The sequence below is a fragment of the Budorcas taxicolor genome, chromosome 22, assembly GCF_023091745.1.
Source record: "Budorcas taxicolor isolate Tak-1 chromosome 22, Takin1.1, whole genome shotgun sequence".
Taxonomy (NCBI): Eukaryota; Metazoa; Chordata; class Mammalia; order Artiodactyla; family Bovidae; genus Budorcas; species Budorcas taxicolor.
Window position 1 is genome coordinate 21,625,371 of NC_068931.1, and position 22,464 is coordinate 21,647,834.

Genomic DNA, 22,464 nt, shown 5'->3' on the forward strand with positions numbered 1-22,464 from the left:
AATTGTAATATATATGTAAATGGGAAGACAATTCAGAAATAAAAACATGAACAACTAATTGATGTGTAAAAAAATAGATGAATCTCAAATTATGATAAATGAAAGAAACTACACAAAAAAAGAGTACAAACTATAGTTACATTTATAGAAAAATTTAGAAATTCAGAAAATATAAACTACTCTATCATGTTAAATAAGCAGGGTGACAATATACAGCCTTGACACACTCCTTTTCCTATTTGGAACCAGTCTGTTGTTCCATGTCCAGTTCTAACTGTTGCTTCCTGACCTGCATACAGATTTCTCAAGAGGCAGGTCAGGTGGTCTGGTACTCCCATCTCTCTCAGAATTTCCACAGTTTATTGTGATCCACACAGTCAAAGGCTTTGGCATAGTCAATAAAGCAGAAATAGATGTTTTTCTGGAACTCTCTTGCTTTTTCCATGATCCAGCAGATGTTGGCAATTTGATCTCTGGTTCCTCTGCCTTTTCTAAAACCACCTTGAACATCAGGAAGTTCACGGTTCACATATTGCTGAAGCCTGGCTTGGAGAATTTTGAGCATTACTTTACTAGCATGTGAGATGAGTGCAATTGTGCAGTAGTTGGAGCATTCTTTGGCATTGCCTTTCTTTGGGATTGGAATGAAAACTGACCTTTTCCAGTCCTGTGGCCACTGCTGAGTTTCCCAAATTTGCTGGCATATTGAGTTCAGCACTTTCACAGCATCATCTTTCAGGATTTGAAATAGCTCAACTGGAATTCCATCGCCTCCACTAGCTTTGTTCGTAGTGATGCTCTCTAAGGCCCACTTGACTTCACATTCCAGGATGTCTGGCTCTAGATGAGTGATCACACCATCGTGATTTTCCGGGTTGTGAAGATCTTTTTTGTACTGTTCTTCTGTGTATGCTTGCTACTTCTTCTTAATATCTTCTGCTTCTGTTAGGTCCATACCATTTCTGTCCTTTATCGAGCCCATCCTTGCATGAAATGTTCCCTTGGTATCTCTGACTTTCTTGAAGAGATAGTCTTTCCCATTCTGTTGTTTTCCTCTATTTCTTTGCATTGATTGCTAAGGAAGGCTTTCTTATCTCTTCTTGCTATTCTTTGGAACTCTGCATTCAGATGCTTATATCTTTCCTTTTCTCCTTTGCTTTTTGCCTCTCTTCTTTTCACAGCTATTTGTAAGGCCTCCCCAGACAGCCATTTTGCTTTTTTGCATTTCTTTTCCATGGGGATGGTCTTGATTCCTGTCTCCTGTACAATGTCACGAACTTCATTCCATAGTTCATCAGGCACTCTATCTATCAGATCTAGGCCCTTAAATCTATTTCTCACTTCCACTGTATAATCATAAAGGATTTGATTTAGGTCATACCTGAATGGTCTAGTGGTTTTCCCTACTTTCTTCAATTTAAGTCTGAATTTGGCAATAAGGAGTTCATGATCTGAGCCACAGTCAGCTCCTGGTCTTGTTTTTGCTGACTGTATAGAGCTTCTCCATCTTTGGCTGCAAAGAATATAATCAATCCGATTTCAGTGTTGACCATCTGGTGATGTCCATGTGTAGAGTCTTCTCTTATGTTGTTGGAACAGGATGTTTGCCATGACCAGTGCATTTTCTTGGCAAAACTCTATTAGTCTTTGCCCTGCTTCATTCCACATTCCAAGGCCAAATTTGCCTGTTACTCCAGATGTTTCTTGACTTCCTTCTTTTGCATTCCAGTCCCCTATAATGAAGAGGACATCTTTTTTGGGTGTTAGTTCTACAAGGTCTTATAGGTCTTCACAGAACCGTTCAACTTCAACTTCAGTATTACTGGTTGGGGCACAGACTTGGATTATGGTGATATTGAATAGTTTGCCTTGGAGACAAACAGAGATCATTCTGTCGTTTTTGAGATTGCATCCAAGTACTGCATTTCAGACTCTTTGGTTGACCATGATGGCTACTCCATTTCTTCTGAGGGATTCCTGCCCACAGTAGTAGATATAATGGTCATCTGAGTTAAATTCACCTGTTCCAGTCCATTTTAGTTCGCTGATTCCTAGTATGTCGACGTTCACCCTTGCCATCTCTTGTTTGACCACTTCCAATTTGCCTTGATTCATGGACCTGACATTCCAGGTTCCTATGCGATATTGCTCTTTACAGCATTGGACCTTGCTTCTATCACCAGTCACATCCACAGCTGGGTATTGTTTTTGCTTTGGTTCCATCTTTCTCCACTGATCTCCAGTAGCATATTGGGCACCTACTGACCTGGGGAGTTCCTCGTTCAGTATCCTGTTATTAAGAATACTGAAGTGGTTTGCCATTCCCTTCTCCAGTGGACAGAGTACATCATGAGAAACACTGGACTGGAAGAAACACAAGCTGGAATCAAGATTGCCGGGAGAAATATCAATAACCTCAGATATGCAGATGACACCACCCTTATGGCAGAAAAGTGAAGAGGAACTAAAAAGCCTCTTGATGAAAGTGAAAGACGAGAATGAAAAAGTTGGCGTAAAGCTCAACATTCAGAAATCGACGATCATGGCATCCGGTCCCATCACTTCATGGCAAATAGATGGGGAAACAGTGGAAACAGTGTCAGACTTTATTTTTTTTGGCTCCAAAATCACTGCAGATGATGATTGCAGCCATGAAATTAAAAGATGCTTACTCCTTGGAAGAAAAGTTATGACCAACCTAGATAGCATATTGAAAAGCAGACACATTACTTTGCCGACTAAGGTCCGTCTAGTCAGGCTATGATTTTTCCATGTATGGATGTGAGAGTTGGACTGTGAAGAAGGCTGAGCGCCGAAGAATTGGTGCTTTTGAACTGTGGTGTTGGAGAAGACTCTTGAGAGTCCCTTGGACTGCAAGGAGATCCAACCAGTCCATTCTGAAGGAGATCGGCCCTGGGATTTCTTTGGAAGGAATGATGCTAAAGCTGAAACTCCAGTACTTTGACCACCTCATGCAAAGAGTTGACTCATTGGAAAAGACTCTGATGCTGGGAGGGATTGGGGGCAGGAGGAGAAGGGGACAACAGAGGATAAGATGGCTGGATGGCATCACTGACTCGATGGACGTGAGTCTGAGTGAACTCCGGGAGTTGGTGATGGACAGGGAGGCCTGGCGTGCTGCAATTCATGGGGTCGCAAAGAGTCGGACACGACTGAGCGACTGAACTGAACTGAATCATGTTAAAAAACAGATTCGTGGTTTACTAGGGATAGGGGCGGGCTTCCCTGGTGACTCAGATGGTAAAGAATCTCCCTGCAAAACTGGAGACCTGAGTTTGATCCCTGGGTTGGGAAGATACCCTGGAGAAGGGAATGGCAACCCACGCCAGTACTCCTGCCTGGAGAATCCCTGTGGGCAGAGGAGCCTGGTGGGCTACGGCGCATGGGATTGCAAAGAGTCGGACACAACTGAGTGACTAAGCACGGCACAGCACAGGACTGGGGGTGGATGGTATCTTCATTATGGCTGTAGCGATGATTTCACAGGTATATATCAAAATTTATCAAACTGTCCAATGTTCAATTTATAGCACACTTTGTTGCCATTCATTTGCTAGGTTGTGTCAGACTCTTTGCCACCCCATGGACTGCAGCATACCAGGCTTCCCCGTCCTCCACAATTCCCTGGAGTTTGCTCAAGTTCGTGTCTACTGAGTTGGTGATGCTATCTAACCATCTCATCCTCTACTGCCCTCTTCTCCTTTGGTACACTCATGACACCTAAATAAAACAGCTACAGAATGCCAGCTTAAAAGAGAAAAGCCCCTGCTTGTTACAAGTGAGCCAACTTGAAAAGGAGAAAATATATGATTAACAGTGCTCTAAGACACAAAAACGTTTGCTCAATAGAAGCACAGTTGTTATTGCTATTATGCCCTATTCTACCCAAAGGCATCTGTATTAACAGAAAGAAAACTCTCAGGACCACCCTCACAAAGAGGCCAATAAACAAAGAGGGGTGGGGGAAAAGGAGCATGACATTATTTCTTAGGATGACCCTCAGCTCAACACAGGCAAATACAAAGAAGCCACAGCAAGAGCATGGACAAAAAACAAACACACAGAAAAAAACCCAAAAACAAAGAAACCCAAAGGTGGCCATCCAGGTGGGCAGCTCTTACCATCATGCTTAAAACAAGTAAATAAATGTATTTTCTTGTTTAAAACAAGTAGATAATTTGAGGAAATTCAGAGGAATGCCTGGGTCTCAGATCCTTCACATAATCCTCCACAGGATATAAACACTGAAGAAGGAGCTCAAGACCATTCCCCCAGGCCACTGTCTCAAGTGCACAATTCTGCAGCGCCACCTACTGGTAGCTCGCTGCCCTGGCCGCCCCCCTGCCTCACCATGGCATGGGCCAAGGGACTGGACTCCCCTATTAGCTCAGCACCCTGAGTGGCCTCGAGAAATGGTCACATGGAACACACACGGGGTTTTGCCTTCCCCTGTGTCTCCAGGACTCCCATTACTAAAAATTTTTATCACATTTTTAGGTCTAATTTTCAGATATCTGATTAAATAGTTTTTGAGTAGAGGCATAAATAGGCTCAAGCCAAGTACTGAAAAACAAAACTGTGCAGCTGAGACAGATTTAAAAGGCAACTGCAAGCTTCGGAAGAGACAGATGGAAAAGAGGCAGAGAAAGCAAGATTCAGAGAAATCAGGCACCTGTGGCCTTTCATGTCAAATTCTGCGTGCATCACTAAGCTTGCAGGAGCCTGATTTAAATAACCTGTGACCAAGCAGAACAGAAAAGTAACATGCCCTACCTTACAAGCTGAGGCAAGCAGAGTCTTTGAATTGCTACAAGCAACACAAAATATTTCATAGCCATGTCCGTATCTAAAATTCAAAAACAGAAAATGGATGACCCTTGTATTAGGAAATGTATCTCTTCTCATGCTGCAAAATTTTTTTAATGTGAAAAGATTAACTTTAATCTCTCTAGCTAACACACAGTTCTTTTAAGAAACATTTCTGTCAAGGGAAGTATCTGGGGTAAAAGCAGAGAGTGGAGAAAAATGTAACTTCCTAGCAATAATATAACTTATTCAGACTACTAAATTAAATACAAGTTTTCACCCCTAACCAGTCAGTACAATAAATATTAATAACAAACCACAGAAAGGTTCAAATAGGGAACCACTGTAGGAAAAAAAAAAAGAGTAACAGTTAAAAAAAAAAAAATGGTGCTATGCCTCTCTACTTTAAAAAATCAACACCAACAAATCTAGTAACTATAATACACAGCATTATAAAAATCTACGTAAAGTTTGATTCTCACCCCTTATGAAGGCTACCAAGAGATCTTTAGATCTGGGGATGGGGGATTGTAGCTAAGAGGAAAGCAAAGGAGAAAATCAAATTGTGGGGGGAAAAATATCACAAGTTAGGATAGAATCAGACCAAACAGCTAAGTATAGTTTAACTTACAGTTTTTGAACTTCAGGCCACAAAGTATTTTGCAGCAGATGGTCCTCAGTGGGAGGTTCTATAATAAATTTACAGTGTTGCAGTTAATTTTTCTATTTTCATGCAAGTGAATTCTGAAGCACAGATTTGGGTCACCGGTGACAGATACCACACTATGTGTACTAATGATTCTAGTAAATCATACTTTTGCCTTTTCTTACCAGTAAGTAAGGAGGGTTGGAAGGCCACCTGGTGATACTCGAAACCAGCACTATTTAACAGCTCCTCTTCATCAGAATGCTGAGAAGCCATATCTCCTAGTTTCAAAGAAGCATCAACATCATGAATGTGGTCCCATCTTTATGTCTCCTACACACATCCCAATGTTAAGGCCACCAGTGAGAAAGTGGCGGCACTTCAAGGGAGGGTAACTCAGCGCTGTATTCACATGATTGCAAAGCCAAGGGTATTTCCACTACTCCGGTATTTTCCATATGTGCTGTGGTCAATTTCATAAAAGTTCCTTCATTTCCCTTTGACCGAGTATTTCCCAAACTTTTTATAAACTATGGAACGCGTTTTTCAGGCAACCCACATTAGTATCTATGGTTGTAAGCGCTCCATGAAGTACACTTTGTAAAAGCAGCACCTGTTTCAAGATGTGCAAGGATACATAGAGTAGTTACCATGAAATATCTGACAGAGAGCATAGATGCCTGTACTGTGATCTATAAAAAGAGAAATCACCTGTAATGAACACTGGTCCATGTTACACAAGTGTGTAACTAGGTGGTAAGTACCATTATAGGTTCAGTAATTCTGGAGACGAACTCAGTCTTACCCTGAAAGACAGCTTTATTGGATAATCCCAAAGCAGGGACAGTAGCTCCTTCTGGAAGATCACTGTCTTGCTGGAATAAAAAATGTGAGACATGTCTTAAATGCTAAAAAGATACTGTTACCTGAGGCACTGAGGAGAAAAAAAAATGCTATGCTCATTAATGCTGAGAAGCAGTGTAAAGACCACTTACACTGAGGGTTATCTACCCAGACTTCCATTTTCTGAACCAAGAGATGAAATGCTAAGCATTCATTCTCCAGCAGACAGGCTCCAGCTAACCCCAGCCCCAGCCCCAGCCCCCACCCAATCCATAAAGCTGGATATCCTCTCATCCACAAGCTCACTGAACCCTCACAGTTCAGTGGGTTTCAGGGTTTGACAAGGAAAGCGCTGTGATGGCTTCTAGCGAAGAGTGGGCTGAAAACAGAAGGCCTGAACCTTTATTTACAAGAGTCTCATGGGTACATCCCTGGTGAGGCTCATGCAAACATGTTTCCCAAGAAGCCACTGTCATAGTATTTTCATTAAACATACTTAAAATTTTGAGTATTTTAAAACTTTTAAACAGAGTACTCTTTAAAGTGGCAATGCTTATTTAACTTATATGCAGAGTACATCATGAGAAACGCTGGGCTGGAAGAAACACTAGCTGGAATCAAGATTGCCGGGAGAAATATCAATAACCTCAGGTATGCAGATGACACCACCCTTATGGCAGAAAGTGAAGAGGAACTAAAAAGCCTCTTGATGAAAGTGAAAGTGGAGAGTGAAAAAGTTGGCTTAAAGCTCAACACTTAAAAAATGAAGATCATGGCATCTGGTCCCATCACTTCATGGCATATAGATGGGGAAACAGTGGAAACAGTGGCTGACTTTATTTTGGGGGGCTCTAAAATCACTGCAGATGGTGACTGCAGCCATGAAATTAAAAGACGCTTACTCCTTGGAAGGAAAGTTATGACCAACCTAGATAGCATTCTGAAAAGCAGAGACACTACTTTGCCAACAAAGGTCCATCTAGTCAAGACTATGGTTTTTCCAGTGGTCATGTATGGATGTGAGAGTTGGATTGTGAAGAAGGCTGAGCGCCGAAGAGTTGATGCTTTTGAAGTGTGGTGTTGGAGAAGACTCTTGAGAGTCCCTTGGACTGCAAGGAGATCCAACCAGTCCATTCTGAAGGAGATCAGCCCTGGGATTTCTTTGGAAGGAATGATGCTAAAGCTGAAACTCCAGGACTTTGGCCACCTCATGCGAAGAGTTGACTCACTGGAAAAGACTTTGATGCTGGGAGGGATTGGGGGCAGGAGGAGAGGGGACGACCGAGGATGAGGTGGCTGGATGGCATCACTGACTGGATGGACGTGAGTTTGAGTGAACTCCGGGAGTTGGTGATGGACAGGGAGGCCTGGTGTGCTGCGATTCATGGGGTCGCAAAGAGTCGGACACGACTGAGCAACTGAACTGAACTGAATCCGTTTATATGCTGCATATCAATTAAGTTATTGCAAGTGAAACAAATAGTAACCATCAAAACTGGCACATGTCCATAAGCTAACAGTATTTTTTAAAATCTAAACTTTGTATTGATGGAACTGAACACAAACATGAGCAAGGGGAATTTAAACTCAACAACACTGATTACCTGAGACACAGGATGCTTTATTTTAGAAATCTAGAAAATGAAACACCATGGAAAAGAGCAAAAAAAGAGGCATTCCTACATATCCCAATATTTAATATGGGAAAAAAATATAAAAAGCAGCAAGTGGCTTCCCAGTCTACAGGATCCGTGTATCTTGGGACACAGAACTGAATATATACCAGGGACTAACCTCTCATGAAATCCCACCACATTTCAATGCCTAGAATTGTTAGATCCTCAAACCAACCAGCCCTCCACACCATGCTCAGTCTACTGACCACAATCCAGGCCCCTCTTTTGGTCTTGTTCTACTGTCCATTAGCGTTAGAAACTATGCAATGGGTCTTTCCTCTTCTTTACCTAACTAAGACAGCCTGTGGCCAGAGGCGTCCATGGGGCACTGTAGGAAGCGCAGCTGGACATTTCTTTTAAAATGATTCTTTTTTTCTCCCAGACTGGTGCTAACATCCCTGCCTTCAAAGCCTCTGAGCTCAAAGGTATCCTGTTCCCACATCACTCTTCCCCACAAAGCGCATTTCATCACTTCCTTTGTTCAGGACCCGTCGTCAGTACCAGAGTCTCAACTATGTCTGGCTCCCAGGTCCTCTATCATTAGACCTTTCCCCAGTTCTCCATTTCCTTTGCTAACACTTTTCATTCAAGCAGCTCTGACCACTTCACTGCTCTCTTTCTCTCCTTCCTTCTGCCTATTAAGTGTACTTACCCTTCTCAAGCTCAGAAGCAAATTTGTGACCCAGCTCTAAGGACTGCAAATGACTGTATGACATGCATTTCTGTGTAACACAACTACCTGGCTACTTGCTTTCCCTTCCCTCAAATCTGGTTACTTGATAATTTTTATAACCTATGTATTTTTATAAGTACTCAAATCTTTTGTAGAAAGAGGGTAAAAATGAACATTAATTAAAAACTTACCCCTTTCAAAATTCAAATGAAGCCCCATTTTCTCATTACTACAGTGACACTTCCTTCTATGACTATTACTTTAGCCAACACAAGATTCAGCAATTAACTGGTTTTCTCTAACAGTTTTAAGTACATGAGCTCCATTGCCCCCTACCCCTAATCTGCATCAAGATGATCATCTCCTTGAAAATATAACCCATTGTGTTTTATCACAGTTATCAAACACAATGAATATACATAGTATTTGTAGCTTAATTTAATATTTTAATTCTTTACAGTGTTTTGGGCTTATCTGTTATAAAATTTATTATACTAATATTTAAATTACTGCCTGTATAGTATACGCAAAAATTTATCAAGCCAATGATAAAATGATTTGACTTCCTTTCTACCCATACTCTCCACTTACAGCCTTACGTAAAACTTCTTTAAAATGTTATATGAAGTGGCGAGATCTAGTTAAAACATTTAGGGGAATACTCACATTACAAAGCATGTGATTCAGTGACTGACCCGTAATGGCACAAAAATTTTCCACAAAATTCCGAGGTGCAGAAAATACTCGAAGAACTTTTTCATCTGCTCCAGACACAAACTGAAACCTATTGATCATTGCCAAACATTTAAGGTCATATCCATGTATCTGAGGCCTTGCAATTTCATGCCAAGTCACCTGGGTGCCAAAAAAGATTAAAAAAAAAAAGATCACACGTTTCAAAAACTGAATTCTTTTCAACAAAGTATCAGACATAAAATCATTCATTATGCCATGAAAATGTGATCATGAGGCAGATTCATCCATGTTGTTATAAACAGTTCAATACTTTTTCTTGCTGAGTAGTATTCCTTTTGTATGGCTATACCACAAATTGTTGATCCACTCACCTACTCAGATATCTGGGTTGTTTCCAGCTGTCTTACTGAGAAAACAGTCATGAACTTTCACGTACAAGTCTCTGTATGAATATATGCTCCTATTTCTCTTGAGTAAACACTTCTTGTGGGTATGATAATTGAATGATTGTATAATTTTTAATAAACTGTCAAATTATTTCCCAAAGTGCCTATACATTTTACAATCCCACCAGCAGTGTAAGAAAGATACAGCTACCCACACCCTCATCAGCACTTGTGCAAGCCAGCCTTTAAACATTAATCATTCTAATAGTGGTGTAATGGTATCTCATTGTAGCTTTAATGTGCATTCCCTAATGACTAATGGTACTGAAATCTTTTCCTATTCTTATTTTCCATTAATATATCATCTTCAGAGAAATACCTTTTGCCCCATTCCCCCCCTCCTCTTTTTTACTGGATTGTTTGTTTTTGATTTTACTGAGTTCTAAAAAGCTCTTTATAGACTCTAGATAAAAATCCTTTATCAGGTATGTGTTTTGTAAATATTTTCTCCCAGCTTGTGACTCATCTTTTAATTTTCCTGACAGCATCTTTCAAAGGGTAGAATTTCACATTTTGGATAAAGTCTGATTTACTGATTTTTTTTTAAAGGATCATGAGTAAACAACAACTGAGTAATATTGGTAGCAAATTACTAAGAGGCACAGAAAACCACTCCAAAATCATTTGCCTTTTTTGCTTGACTACAGTGTGCTCCCAATGTTCTCTATTAATTTTAATCTACCAAAATGCTGCTAAAGCAGAAATGCCAAAATTTCATTAGCACTCACAGTCTGACCCACAGTCAGTTTCATGAATTTTTATCAGAAACTGAGTATACTTTGTAGTATATAGCACAGTTCAATGATTTATCAGTGGTAAAGTTTTATTGTGGTTTTTGAAAGTTTAGGGCCAAGACTGAAAAGTTTCTTCAACAAAAACTGGGCTCACTATTAAGTGACACTATATGATATTAGAAATTAGCTTTTACTGCAGATCTGACAGTGTTTCCTAATGAATTAAAACTAAAATTACAAGGTAAAAGAGAACTTTTTTGTGGAACTAAAGTAAACACATTTTGGCAACTAACATTTTAATTGTTTGAATTAGAAAGAATACATGCGTGCTTAAATTCATTTTTTACTGAAATACAGTTGAAATATGTAATGTTAGTTTCAACACAGTGTACAACATAGTGATTTGACATTTAAATACATTACAAAACAGTCACCATAATAAATCTAGTAACCACCCACCTGTCCTCATATGAAGTTGTTTAAACACAACTGACCATATTCCTTATGCTCTGTATCATACCCCTGTGACTTATTTATAACTGAAAGTTTGTGCCTTTTAATCCTTTCACCTATTTCGCCCAGCTTCACACCTCTGGAAAACACCCACTTATTCTTTGTATAAGTTTGTTTTCACTCTTTGCTCGTTTGTTTTTTAGATTACACGTATACATCACATTGTCTTTCTCCATCTAACTTGTATCACTTAGCACAGTATCCTCTAGATTCATCTATTTTATTATAAATGGCAAGACTTTAGTTTCCTCTTTAAAATTTTTTTTTACTTTTTAATTTCACTGAAGTAAAGTTAATTTAAAAGGTTGTGTTAATTTCTGCTATACAGCAAAGTGACTCAGTTATATACATATTTAAGACTTCATTTTTTAATGGCTAATATTCCATTGTATGTATACCATGTCTTCTTTATCTATCAATAGATACTTAGCTGCTTCCATATCTTGGCTATTGTTAATAATGTAATTATTTACAATAATTACATTAAACAAACATATGTACTGTAAATAATGCTTCAATAAACATGGGAATGGATGTATCTTTTCAAATTAGTATTGTTTTCTTTAAATACCCAGAAATGAAATTCCTAGATCATGGGGTAGTTCTATTTTTAATTTTTTGAGGAACCTCCACTCCATTTTCCATAGCACTGCTACAATTTACAATCCTACCAACAGGGCAGGAGGGCTCCTTTTCTCCACATCCTTGCCACTATTCACTGTTTATCTATTTGATCACAGCCACTCTGAGAGATGAAAGGGAGTATCTCATTGTGGTTCTGATTTGCAGTTCCCTGATGGTTAGTGTTGAGCATCTGTTCACACATCTACTGGTCATCTGCATGTCTTCTTTGGAATGCTTCAGTTTTTAAGAAACCTATTTTCCAGGGTAGCTATATCATTTTGCATTCCCACTGGCAATGTATGAAAGTTCCGGTCTCTCTGCAACCTACCACCACTTGCCACTGTCAGTATTTTATACCTCAGATATCCCAGAGGGTGTGCAGTGGCATCTCATCATTTTAATTTGCATTTCCCTAATGGCTAATGTTGCTGCCCTTCTCTTCATGAGCTCAGGGATGTTCTTTTCAAATGGATCCGTCAAGAAGATGATGTTTTACCTCTGACTGGTCTTTTCTCTTCCAAGGAGCAAAAAGTCGAGTTGTCTGGTCAGTACCAACAGTGATGATAAATTCTCCTTCTGGATCCCACGTTAGGTCTTGGACACCATCAAAGTGTCCTGAAATAACAATCTCTGGAGTCCACTCTTTCTGCAACAAAAGTGTTCATGATACATCAAAATAATCAATGTATTTTCATTCAAAATTAAGTCTGATAATGCCTTCAGCCCTCAGGTCTGATATGGGAAAGACCGTGGCTCCCAAACAAGGTGAAAAGTTAAGTAAAAAAGATGGAAATTCACAGTAACAGGATCTGTTTTCTCAGTCAAGCAGATTAGAACTTAAACATTCAAATATGTGTTATGTCCTTCAAAGCAGTTTCCTTGGGGCAGTCCCCTCCATTTGCCATTTGTGAATGCTTCCTGGAACCTAGACATTACCCAATCGTTCTGTGCCTCAATTAACTCTACTGAAAAAGAGCTACCTAGCTCCTACAGTCATTATGATAGTCAGATGAATCTATATTTATACAACACTGGCACATACTACGTATCAGTAATACACAACTATTTAATTGTCAAACTAAATAATAAAGAGTACTGGCTAACACGAGTCTGTAGATGACCAACTCTCTTTGTTAAGTAGAAAGCTGCAGGTGTAGAGGACAGAGGTTAAATCAAACCTAGTTAGTCTACCTCCTGAGGGAGCCAGCACCAGTAACCAGGAAATAAATAATCAAATGCTGCTGCTGCTAAGTTGATTCAGTCGTGTCCAGCTCTGTGTGACCTCACAGATGGCAGCCTATCAGCCTTCCCCGTCCCTGGGATTCTCCAGGCAAGAACACTGGAGTGGGTTGCCATTTCCTTCTCCAGTGCATGACAGTGAAAAGTGAAGTTGCTCAGTCGTGTCCATCTCTTTGCGACCCCATGGACTGCAGCCTACCAGGCTCCTCCATCCATGGGATTTTCCAGGCAAGAGTACTGGAGTGGGTTGCCATTGCCTTCTCCGATAATGAAAGGAAATATAGAAAATGTCTACAGAGCATCTTTTGGAACAATTCAAGTGGTATAAAACTTGAACTTTAGAGAAAAATTAAATTTATATAAATAGCTAAAAGGTCATTCAAAGCCAATGCTGATGAATGTGGTTAAGCCATATTATTTTCTGGCCAAAAACATAAAACAGGCTAGAACAAAGAAATGCTGTTCATTTCTTCTCTGATATAAAAATTGACTCTAAAGTTAGCACTAATGAGAGTTTCCAAAAGATTCAGAAAAAAGTACAGCACTGTTGACTATCAACACAGCTCTGAAGGGCAGCATTTGTTTTTAGAAATTGCCCTTGATTGTAACAAATGTGTGTGGGATGTGGAGAGTGGAGGCAGCTATGCATACTTGGGTGGCAGGGGTAAATGGGAACTCTATTTTCTGCTCAATTTTTCCTGTAAATATAAAATTTTTCTAATAAATAAAGTCTATTAAAGAAATACTCTAAATATTTGGTAAACTATTATAAATCTGAAATCAAGTTTTAAGCAAAACTACAGTGAAATTCTGTCCTCTGGTTTGAGTAGTAGAGTTCCTCCCTACTCATCTAATGCTTTTTCTTATGAAGGCCCTCAAAGACCAGATAAAATTTGGCTCAAAGGAGCTCTTAAGAACAAAATTAAATTTATCCTAAAAAAGTCTCATTGGAAAGTGTCATAGATAATGATTCCCTGGTTCATATAATAGTAAAAACAATCTTAAAGGTCAACTCCAAATGGCAGATACAAAGGGGAAAAGTGAATCACTGCATGTACTGAGAATTCAAATCCTTCTATACGACACAACTATTACAAAGCTCACAAACTAAAGGTCAAGCAAATTCATGAATCTGTACCTAAATAAGTACCATGCACTAACCAATTGCACCACTCAGGATACATGAATTTTTCCTTTGTAAGGGAAGCCATTAGATGCACATTCAAACTCTGCTGACTCAATTCTGCTCAAAGGTTCTGACTTCTTTCATCTATTTATTTAGAATATATAGTATCAAGTATGTGTCAGGCCCTGCTTTTCACACTGTACAAGTATTAACTCATTTTAGCATCATAAAATCCCTCTCAGTAAAGTTCAGTTCAGTTGCTCAGTCGTGTCTGACTCTGCGACCCCACGGACTGCAGCACACCAGGCCTCCTGGTCCATCATCAACTCCCTCCCGAAGCTTACTCAAACTCATGTCCATTGAGTCGATGATGCCATCCAACCATCTCATCCTCTGTTGTCGCCTTCTCCTCCCGCCCTCAATCTTTCCCAGCATCAGGGTCTTTTCAAATGTTCTTCACATCAGTATGGCCAAAGTATTGGAGTTTCAGCTTCAGCATCAGTCCTTCCAATGAATATGCAGGACTGATTTCCTTTAAGATGGACTGGTTGGATCTCCTTGCAGTCCAAAGGACTCTCAAGAGTCCTCCCCAACACCACAGTTCAAAAGCATCAATTCTTCGGCACTTTCTTTATAGTCCAACTCTCACATCCATACGTGACTACTGGAAAAACCATAGCCTTGACTAGATGGACCTTAGTCGGCAAAGTAATGTCTGCTTTTTAATAAGCTGTCTAGGTTGGTCATAACTTTTCTTCCAAGGAGCAAGCGTCTTTTAATTTCATGGCTGCAGTCACCATCTGCAGTGATTTTGGAGTCCCCAAAATAAAGTCTCTCACTGTTTCCACTGTTGCCCCATCTATTTGCCATGAAGAGATGGGACCTGATGCCATGATCTTAGTTTTCTGAGTGTTGAGTTTCAAGCCAACTTTTTCACTCTTCTCTTTCACTTTCATCAAGAGGCTCTTTAGTTCTTCACTTTCTGCCATAAGGGTGGTGTCATCTGCATATCTGAAAATTACTGATATTTCTCCCAGTAATTATGGATATTTCTCATGATGTACTCTGCACAGAAGTCAAATAAGCAAGGTGACAATATACAGCCTTGACGAACTCCTTTCCCAATTTGGAACCAGTATTCTACGTCCAGTTCTAACTGTTGCTTCCTGACCTGTATACAGATTTCTCAAGAGGTAGGTCAGGCGGTCTGGTACTTCCATCTCATTTAGAATTTTCCAGAGTTTGTTGTGGTCCACACAATCAAAAGCTCTGGCATAGTCAATAAAGCAGAAATAGATGATTTTCTGGAACTCTCTTGCTTTTTCAATGATCCAATGGATGTTGGCAATTTGATCTCTGGTTCCTCTGCCTTTTCTAAAACCAGCTTGAACATCTGGAAGTTCATGGTTCACGTACTGTTGAAGCCTGGCTGGGAGAATTTTGAGAATTACTTTACTAGTGTGTGAGATGAGTGCAATTATGTGGTAGTTTGAGCATTCTTTGGCATTCCCTTTCTTTGGGTTTGGAATGAAAACTGACCTTTTCCAGTCCTATGGCCACTGCTGAGTTATCCAAATTTGCTGGCATATTGAGTGCAACACTTTCACAGCATCATCTTTTAGGATCTGAAACAGCTCAACTGGGATTCCATCACCTCCAGTAGCTTGGTTCATATTGATGTTTCCTAAGGCCCACTTGACTTCACATTCCAGGATGTCTGGATCTAGGTGAGTGATCACACCATCATGATTTTCTGGGTCGTGAAGATCATTTTTGTATAGTTCTTCTGTGTATTCTTGCCACCTCTTCTTAATATCTTCTGCTTCTGTTAGGTCCATACCATTTCTTTCCTTTATTATGCCTATCTTTGCATGAAATGTTCCCTTGGTATCTAATTTTCTTGAAGAGATCTCTAGTCTTTCCCATTTGCACTGATTACTGAGGAAGGCTTTCTTATCTCTTTTTGTTATTCTTTCAGACTCTGCATTCAAATGGGTATCTCTTTCCTTTTCTCCTTTACCTTTCGCTTCTCTTCTTTTCACAGCTATTTGTAAGGCCTCCTCAGACAACCATTCTGCACTTTTGCATTTCTTTTTCTTGGGGATGGTCTTAATCACTGCCTTCTGTACAATGTCACAAACCTCCATCCACAGTTCTTCAGGCACTCTATCAGATCTAATCCCTTGAATCTATTTGTCACTTCCACTGTATAATCCTAAGGGGTTGATTTAGGTTATACCTGAATGGTCTAGTGGTTTTCCCTATTTTCTTCAATATAAGTCTGAATTTGGCAATAAGGAGTTCATGATCTGAGCCACAGTCAGCTCCCAGTCTTGTTTCTGCTGACTGTATACAGCTTCTCCATCTTTGGCTGCAAAGAATATAATAAATCTGATTTCAGTATTGACCATCTGGTAATGTCCATGTGTAGAGTCTTCTCTTGTGTTATTGGAAGAGGGTCTTTGCTATGAGCAGTGTGTTCTCTTGGCAAAACTCCAAAATCCCTCTCAGTTCAGTTCAGTTCAGTCACTCAGTCGTGTCCGACTCTTTGTGACCCCATGAAATGCAGCACGCCAGGCCTCCCTGTCCATCACCAACTCCTGGAGTTCACCCAAACCCACATCCATTGAGTCGGTGATGCCATCCAGCCATCTCATCCTCTGTCGTTCCCTTTTCCTCCTGCCCTCAATCCCTCCCAGCATCAGAGTCTTTTCCAATGAGTCAACTCTTCGCATCAGGTGGCCAAAGTACTGGACCTTCCAATAAACACCTAGGACTGATCTCCTTCAGAATGGACTGGTTGGATCTCCTTGCAGTCCAAGGGACTCTCAAGAGTCTTCTCCAACACCACAGTTCAAAAGCATCAATTCTTCGGCGCTCAGCTTTCTTCACAGTCCAACTCTCACATCCACACACGACCATTGGAAAACCATAGCCTTGACTAGACGGGCCTTTGTTGGCAAAGTAACGTCTCTGCTTTTGAATATGTTATCTAGGTTAGTCATAACTTTCCTTCCAAGGAGTAACCATCTTTTAATTTCATGGCTGCAATCACCATCTGCAGTGATTTTAGAGCCCCCAAAAATACAGGCTGACACTGTTTCCACTGTTTCCCCATCTATTTCCCATGAACTGATGGGACCTGATGCCATATCCTTCTCAGTAGTTTTATTACTGTCCATATTTTACAGTTGAGTAACCTGAGACAAAGGTTCGGTAATGTCCTCAAAAACACAGCTAGTAAGTTCTGGGGCCAAGATCCACATGCTCCTAACACTGTTTCTGTCATCCCATTTCCCCAAACCCAGAGAAGCAGGTTGGAAGCAAATTAGGAAGCAAGAGATTGGAATAATACTGTAAAGCAGCTATTATACCTACCTAGAGAAAGATTATTCCTCTCCAAGAGAGTAAAACGTGTAAGAGAGATCTAGAAAAGCCCAATATTTGCAGGATCATTTAGAATTACATATATCAAGAGCTCCTGAGAGCATTAATATATTCCTTCATAAAGTAACAGATCCTTCTAAATGCTCTTATGTCAGTCAGTCATTCAACAACTCAACAAATTATCAGCGGAGCACCTAGCTAACCAACAGGAAAACATCAAATTATGTTATCTTGCATAAGACAAAGAAATCAAACATTTTAGGAAAAACTCTCATCACAAAATGTATACAGCTTAAGGGAGAGCTTAAATTTTATGCAGTTTAAACTTCACTTACGTAAAAATTTTAACTACATGCAAATTTTAATATTGCAACAATGTTAGACAGTTGAATTTTATTCTTAGAAAAGCATAAATTTCTTAGTTTAACAACAGAATAACATCTACAGAAAAAGTGGCGTCATCTGAACTTAAATGCCTCTACTACGTCTCTGAAGAGTGTTAGAGGTAAAACAACACTGTTTCCCTAGGTTTCACTTTCGATTTACTCTATTTGATCAGAAATGATTTAAAAGCATTTTCCTTACTGGGTTGGTAGCATTCTGTTTCCATAGGTGCAACGCTCCGTGGAAAGCGTGAGCGATGATCATGGAGCCATCTTCATTGAACTGGCAATCATAAAATCCCAGGGTATTGCCACCCACTTCTCCTACTCGAACCTACTCAACAATACACAGAAAACAATTCATAACTGATTTCTCACAACAGAAACCACTGATTCCAGAGATTGTGTTCTCACTTATTTAACATACACGAAGAGTGAACATCTGTAGCTCTCGGAACACAGACTTGGGATTTACTGCTTCACGTACTCATTTTTCTTTTCCTTAAATATTCACATTTTACCTGTTCTAGCCAAACTCCTGACTCTTCATCTGGAGCCCAGAGAATCATGGTTTTATCCATTGAGGCAGACAACAATCTCACTGGCTGTTGTAGGATACCATCTAAAGAAAAACACCAAACTACAGTAAGTCCTCTAAATAAAAAATTCAAATTGCACACTTTCATAGAGGCAAAGTGCGCTTGCCATGTCCAGTCACATAAGTTAGTTCACGTGTCTAGCATGCATTTGTCACCTGTATGCATCCTCTGCAAGTGGTCATGCTTTTGGGTACTTTACAGCACTGTATAGAGTCCAGTGGTACAGTATCGTTATTTTAAGCTAGATCTGCAAGAGGGCGACTTCACTGAACTCCTTGCTGTGCGATACAAGGCACTTTCTAATGAAGACCTCCAATGAAGAATTGGGAGGCCCACAGAAAGGACGAAGAGAGAAGAGAGGAAAAAGAAACTGAAGAACTGAAGAGACTCAAGACACAGGAAACGGCAAGAGGATTTTCTTTACTTGAGGAGGCACTGTTGGTTTTTCAGGCACGGGACCTTAACGTAGACCAGTACCCGAGGGTTGCAGCAGCCATTCGGAATGCAATCCAGTGCTACCTTGTCATCTATGACAAGAGAAAGAGAGCTGCTACCCAGACATCACTGGATCATTTTTTCAACAGGCTTACATAGAACTGAATCCAGGAAAGAACCAATCCTTTGCCATCAACATCAGGTGTTGGGTGAGACTGCAGCCTGGCCTTCATCTTTCGACAGCCCTTCAGCTCTACCGTCTCCCACCTCTTCTCCCTCCTCCCGTCAGTAACTCTTCTTGCCTGATCACTTGATGCCAGCCCCTGTATGCCAGCTGTTGTACTGCACTACTGTACTCTTCAAGGTAAAATGCTCTAAGATTAAAGATGTTTTATTATTTGTGTGAAAGTATTATACATTTATTATAGTACTGTACTATATAGCTGAGTGTATTAAGCTAAAAAGGCAGGTTGTACAAGCGCAAATGCATATTGATATCATTTTAACAGCTACAAAACAGTTTTATGATTACATAAATATGTGTAGTATAAAAGGATAAAAAGTGCATGGGAATAACTGAATTCAGCCTTAAGGGAAGGATGGAGGGGGAAGGGTTCAGGAAAAACTACAGGGATTCCCGTATCTATATCTAATTTATCTCTTATTTTAATTAATTTGTTTATTCTTGGTTGTGCTGGGTCTCCGTTGCTGCGCAGGTCCTCTCTAGTTGTGGCGAGTAGGGGCGCGAGGGCTTCTCACAGCGGTGGCGTCTCTTGCTGTGGAGCACAGGCTCCAGGCGCACAGCCTTCGGTAGCTGCAGTGTGTGGGCTCAGTTGTGGCTCGCGGGCTCAGCAGCTGGGGCACACGGATTCAGTTGCTCTGCAGCATGTGGAACACTTCATGCCTGAGACTGAACCCAGGGCCCCTGCACTGGCAGGAGATTCTGATCCACTGAACCACCAGGGAAGTCCTATAATATCTAATTTATCCTTTTTAAACTGCAGCAAATATGACATAATATAATAACAGCTGGATGGTGTTACCTGAGCATTAATTACTGCTGCTCTCTATTCTTGTCCTGGGGAAGGGGTTGGGAAGAGAAAATGGGGCTGCTGCCACGCTCAGCTCTACAACTCAGTGCCAACTCGAACGTGCACACAATCATCACTCCATAAACAGAGGTTAAGGGCAAAAGAAAGAAGGAAAATCTTTACTTAGTCATAAATGATGTAGCTGGGTATTACCAACTTTGTATTTCCAAGGGTAAAGGGTCAAGTGAAGTTGGCTTGAAAGTCAATTTCTCTTAAATCCCACAAGGACCAGGGAAAAACTTTAAAGATAAAAAGTTAAAAGCTGCATGGCAGTTTTGGCATCAAAGCAGGAATCATAGTTTTTTCTCTTTTAGAAATACAACTTGCAATGGAATTGATGAGCTAGCTGAACAGGTTACAGTATTATACTTTGCCAACATGAAAATGTCTTATACTTGAGATTTCTTTTTTAAAAATTATTTGTTTGTTTTGGCTGGGTTGGGTCTTCATTGTGGCGTACTGGCTCTTCGCTGCTGTGCTAGGGCTTTCTTGAGTTGCAGCAAGCAGGGGCTTCTCTTGAGTTGTAGTAGACAGGCTCCTCATTGCAGCAGCTTCTCTTGTTGCGGAGCATGGGATCTAGAGTACGTGGGCCCAGCAGTTGGGGTTCACAGGCTCAGCTGCCCTGTGACATGTGGGAACTTAGTTCCAGACCAGGGATCGAACCTGCGTCCCCTGCACTGGCAGGCAGATTCTTAACCACTGGACCACAAGAGAAGTCCCTGAGATTTCTAATTACACTCAAAAATAGCCTCTACTTCATTTGGTCAGCTTAAAATTCTATCAGTCAGACTTAACTGAAATGAGGGCTTTGTGTTTGCTTTTCTTCCTACCTTTGTAAAATGAAGGCTGCCAATGAACTGCATTTACCCAGTTTTCATGACCAGCCAGTACAGTCTCCAGAGTAACCGCAAATGTTATTTTAATACCTACAACAACAAAAAAAGATTCTTCCCACAAAGCTCTTTTTAAAAGGAACATTTTCATAACCAACTCAGTTGTACAATTACATTAAAAAAAAATCAGAACAGAACATGATTTAGATTCAACAAAAAACACTGAATTCTAAATTTCATTAACTTTACCCCTTGTTCAAAATTACAGGAGAAAAAAGATATGTAAACTCTAAAGATGTATAGATTTTTCTTTATGTTTTGCCTGCTGCTGCTGCTGCTGTTAAGTCACTTCAGTTGTGTCGGACTCTGTGCGACCCCATAGACAGCAGCCCACCAGGCTCCCCCGTCCCTGGGATTCTCCAGGCAAGAACACTGGAGTGGGGTGCCATTTCCGTCTCCAATGTGTGAAAGTGAAAAGTGAAAGGGAAGTCGCTCAGTGGTGTCCGACTCTTCACGACCCCATGGACTGCAGCCTACCAGGCTCCTCTGTCCATGGGATTTTCCAGGCAAGAGTACTGGAGTGGGCTGCCATTTGCCTACTTAGCTATAAATAAAAATTAAGGGGTATGTTCTATTTTAAATTTTCAGGGACAGTGACTCTTATGCTATAATTAAAAAACAAAAAAGACATGCCGGCCTCCTTTGCAGTCCTCACTCATTATATGAAATAGTCTAAACTACCATTAAAAAGAGACAACACTCCTAAGATAAATGTAAAAATAAAGGAAGTCAAATCAGTACTGAGAACTTTCAAACAAAATAATTAATGAAAATATCACAAAAGTTTTCATATTTGGAAACAATGTGCTGCTTATAGTATTTCTTGGTTCTCTCCATAAATCTGTCACCAAATCTCAACTCTAATGGGCGTTATAACCAAGAAGAGTAATAACAAAGAAGTGTATTTCTGGATGAACAATGTTAAGTAAGGATTAGCATTATGATTTTCATACCCATAAAAAATTATCTCCAACAGAACCTACCATGGAGGGGTACTATTCTAATGCCAGACAATAAGAAAATCAGAACTACACATGCCATTCAAATATAGGAATTTAGTTGTCTCTTATGAATATCCTCCAACAAAGGTACAAATAATTCACATTATTTCTTTAGATCTTCCTATGCTAAAACTGAAATAAGCAAAATTTTACAAACTAATTTATTGAGAAAATACTAAACATTTTCAGCAACAAAAAAAACCTAACATGGTTTAGAAAAGTAAGTTTCCTATATTAAAAATGACTTACTCTCACATAAAAATAAAAAAGGAAAAATGCATAATATAAGTTTCAGCTAGGGATGTGACACTTCTGAAAACCTAACCTTCACATATGTGTGTAGTGATACAGATAAATATATCAGCTAGGAAATCTAAGAATTACTGCATCAAATATTTTCATTATTACTTACTTTCATTTTCTACAGTAAAAGTATTTTCTTTCAGTTTTATATTATCATCCTCCTGAGTTTCTAAAGATGTTGATTTTACATACAGTCTCCACATGCGTATCAGGCAATCTTGTGAACAGCTTGCTAGGAAAAGATCTCTTCCTAGTTAAAAAAACAGATATTATTATTTTTAGAACATTCTATTCTTAAATTTAAGTATAAGAGTTTTTCTTCTACAATA

At 39.9% G+C, this 22,464-nt stretch overlaps 1 protein-coding gene across 1 annotated transcript in view; it reads right to left on the reverse strand.

The window, feature by feature from the left end:
* ELP2 (elongator acetyltransferase complex subunit 2) overlaps positions 1–22,464 on the reverse strand; it is a 55,379-nt gene that overhangs the window by 12,680 nt on the left and 20,235 nt on the right. Inside the window, exons 8-17 of the mRNA XM_052660274.1 lie at positions 22,245–22,385; positions 20,769–20,864; positions 18,335–18,435; positions 18,016–18,147; positions 12,175–12,324; positions 9,332–9,520; positions 6,279–6,348; positions 5,659–5,754; positions 5,459–5,516; positions 4,795–4,867 (exon numbers count right to left, since the gene is read on the reverse strand). Coding sequence (XP_052516234.1) covers positions 4,795–4,867; positions 5,459–5,516; positions 5,659–5,754; positions 6,279–6,348; positions 9,332–9,520; positions 12,175–12,324; positions 18,016–18,147; positions 18,335–18,435; positions 20,769–20,864; positions 22,245–22,385 — 1,106 coding nt within the window. The remainder of the gene's footprint in view (positions 1–4,794; positions 4,868–5,458; positions 5,517–5,658; positions 5,755–6,278; positions 6,349–9,331; positions 9,521–12,174; positions 12,325–18,015; positions 18,148–18,334; positions 18,436–20,768; positions 20,865–22,244; positions 22,386–22,464) is intronic.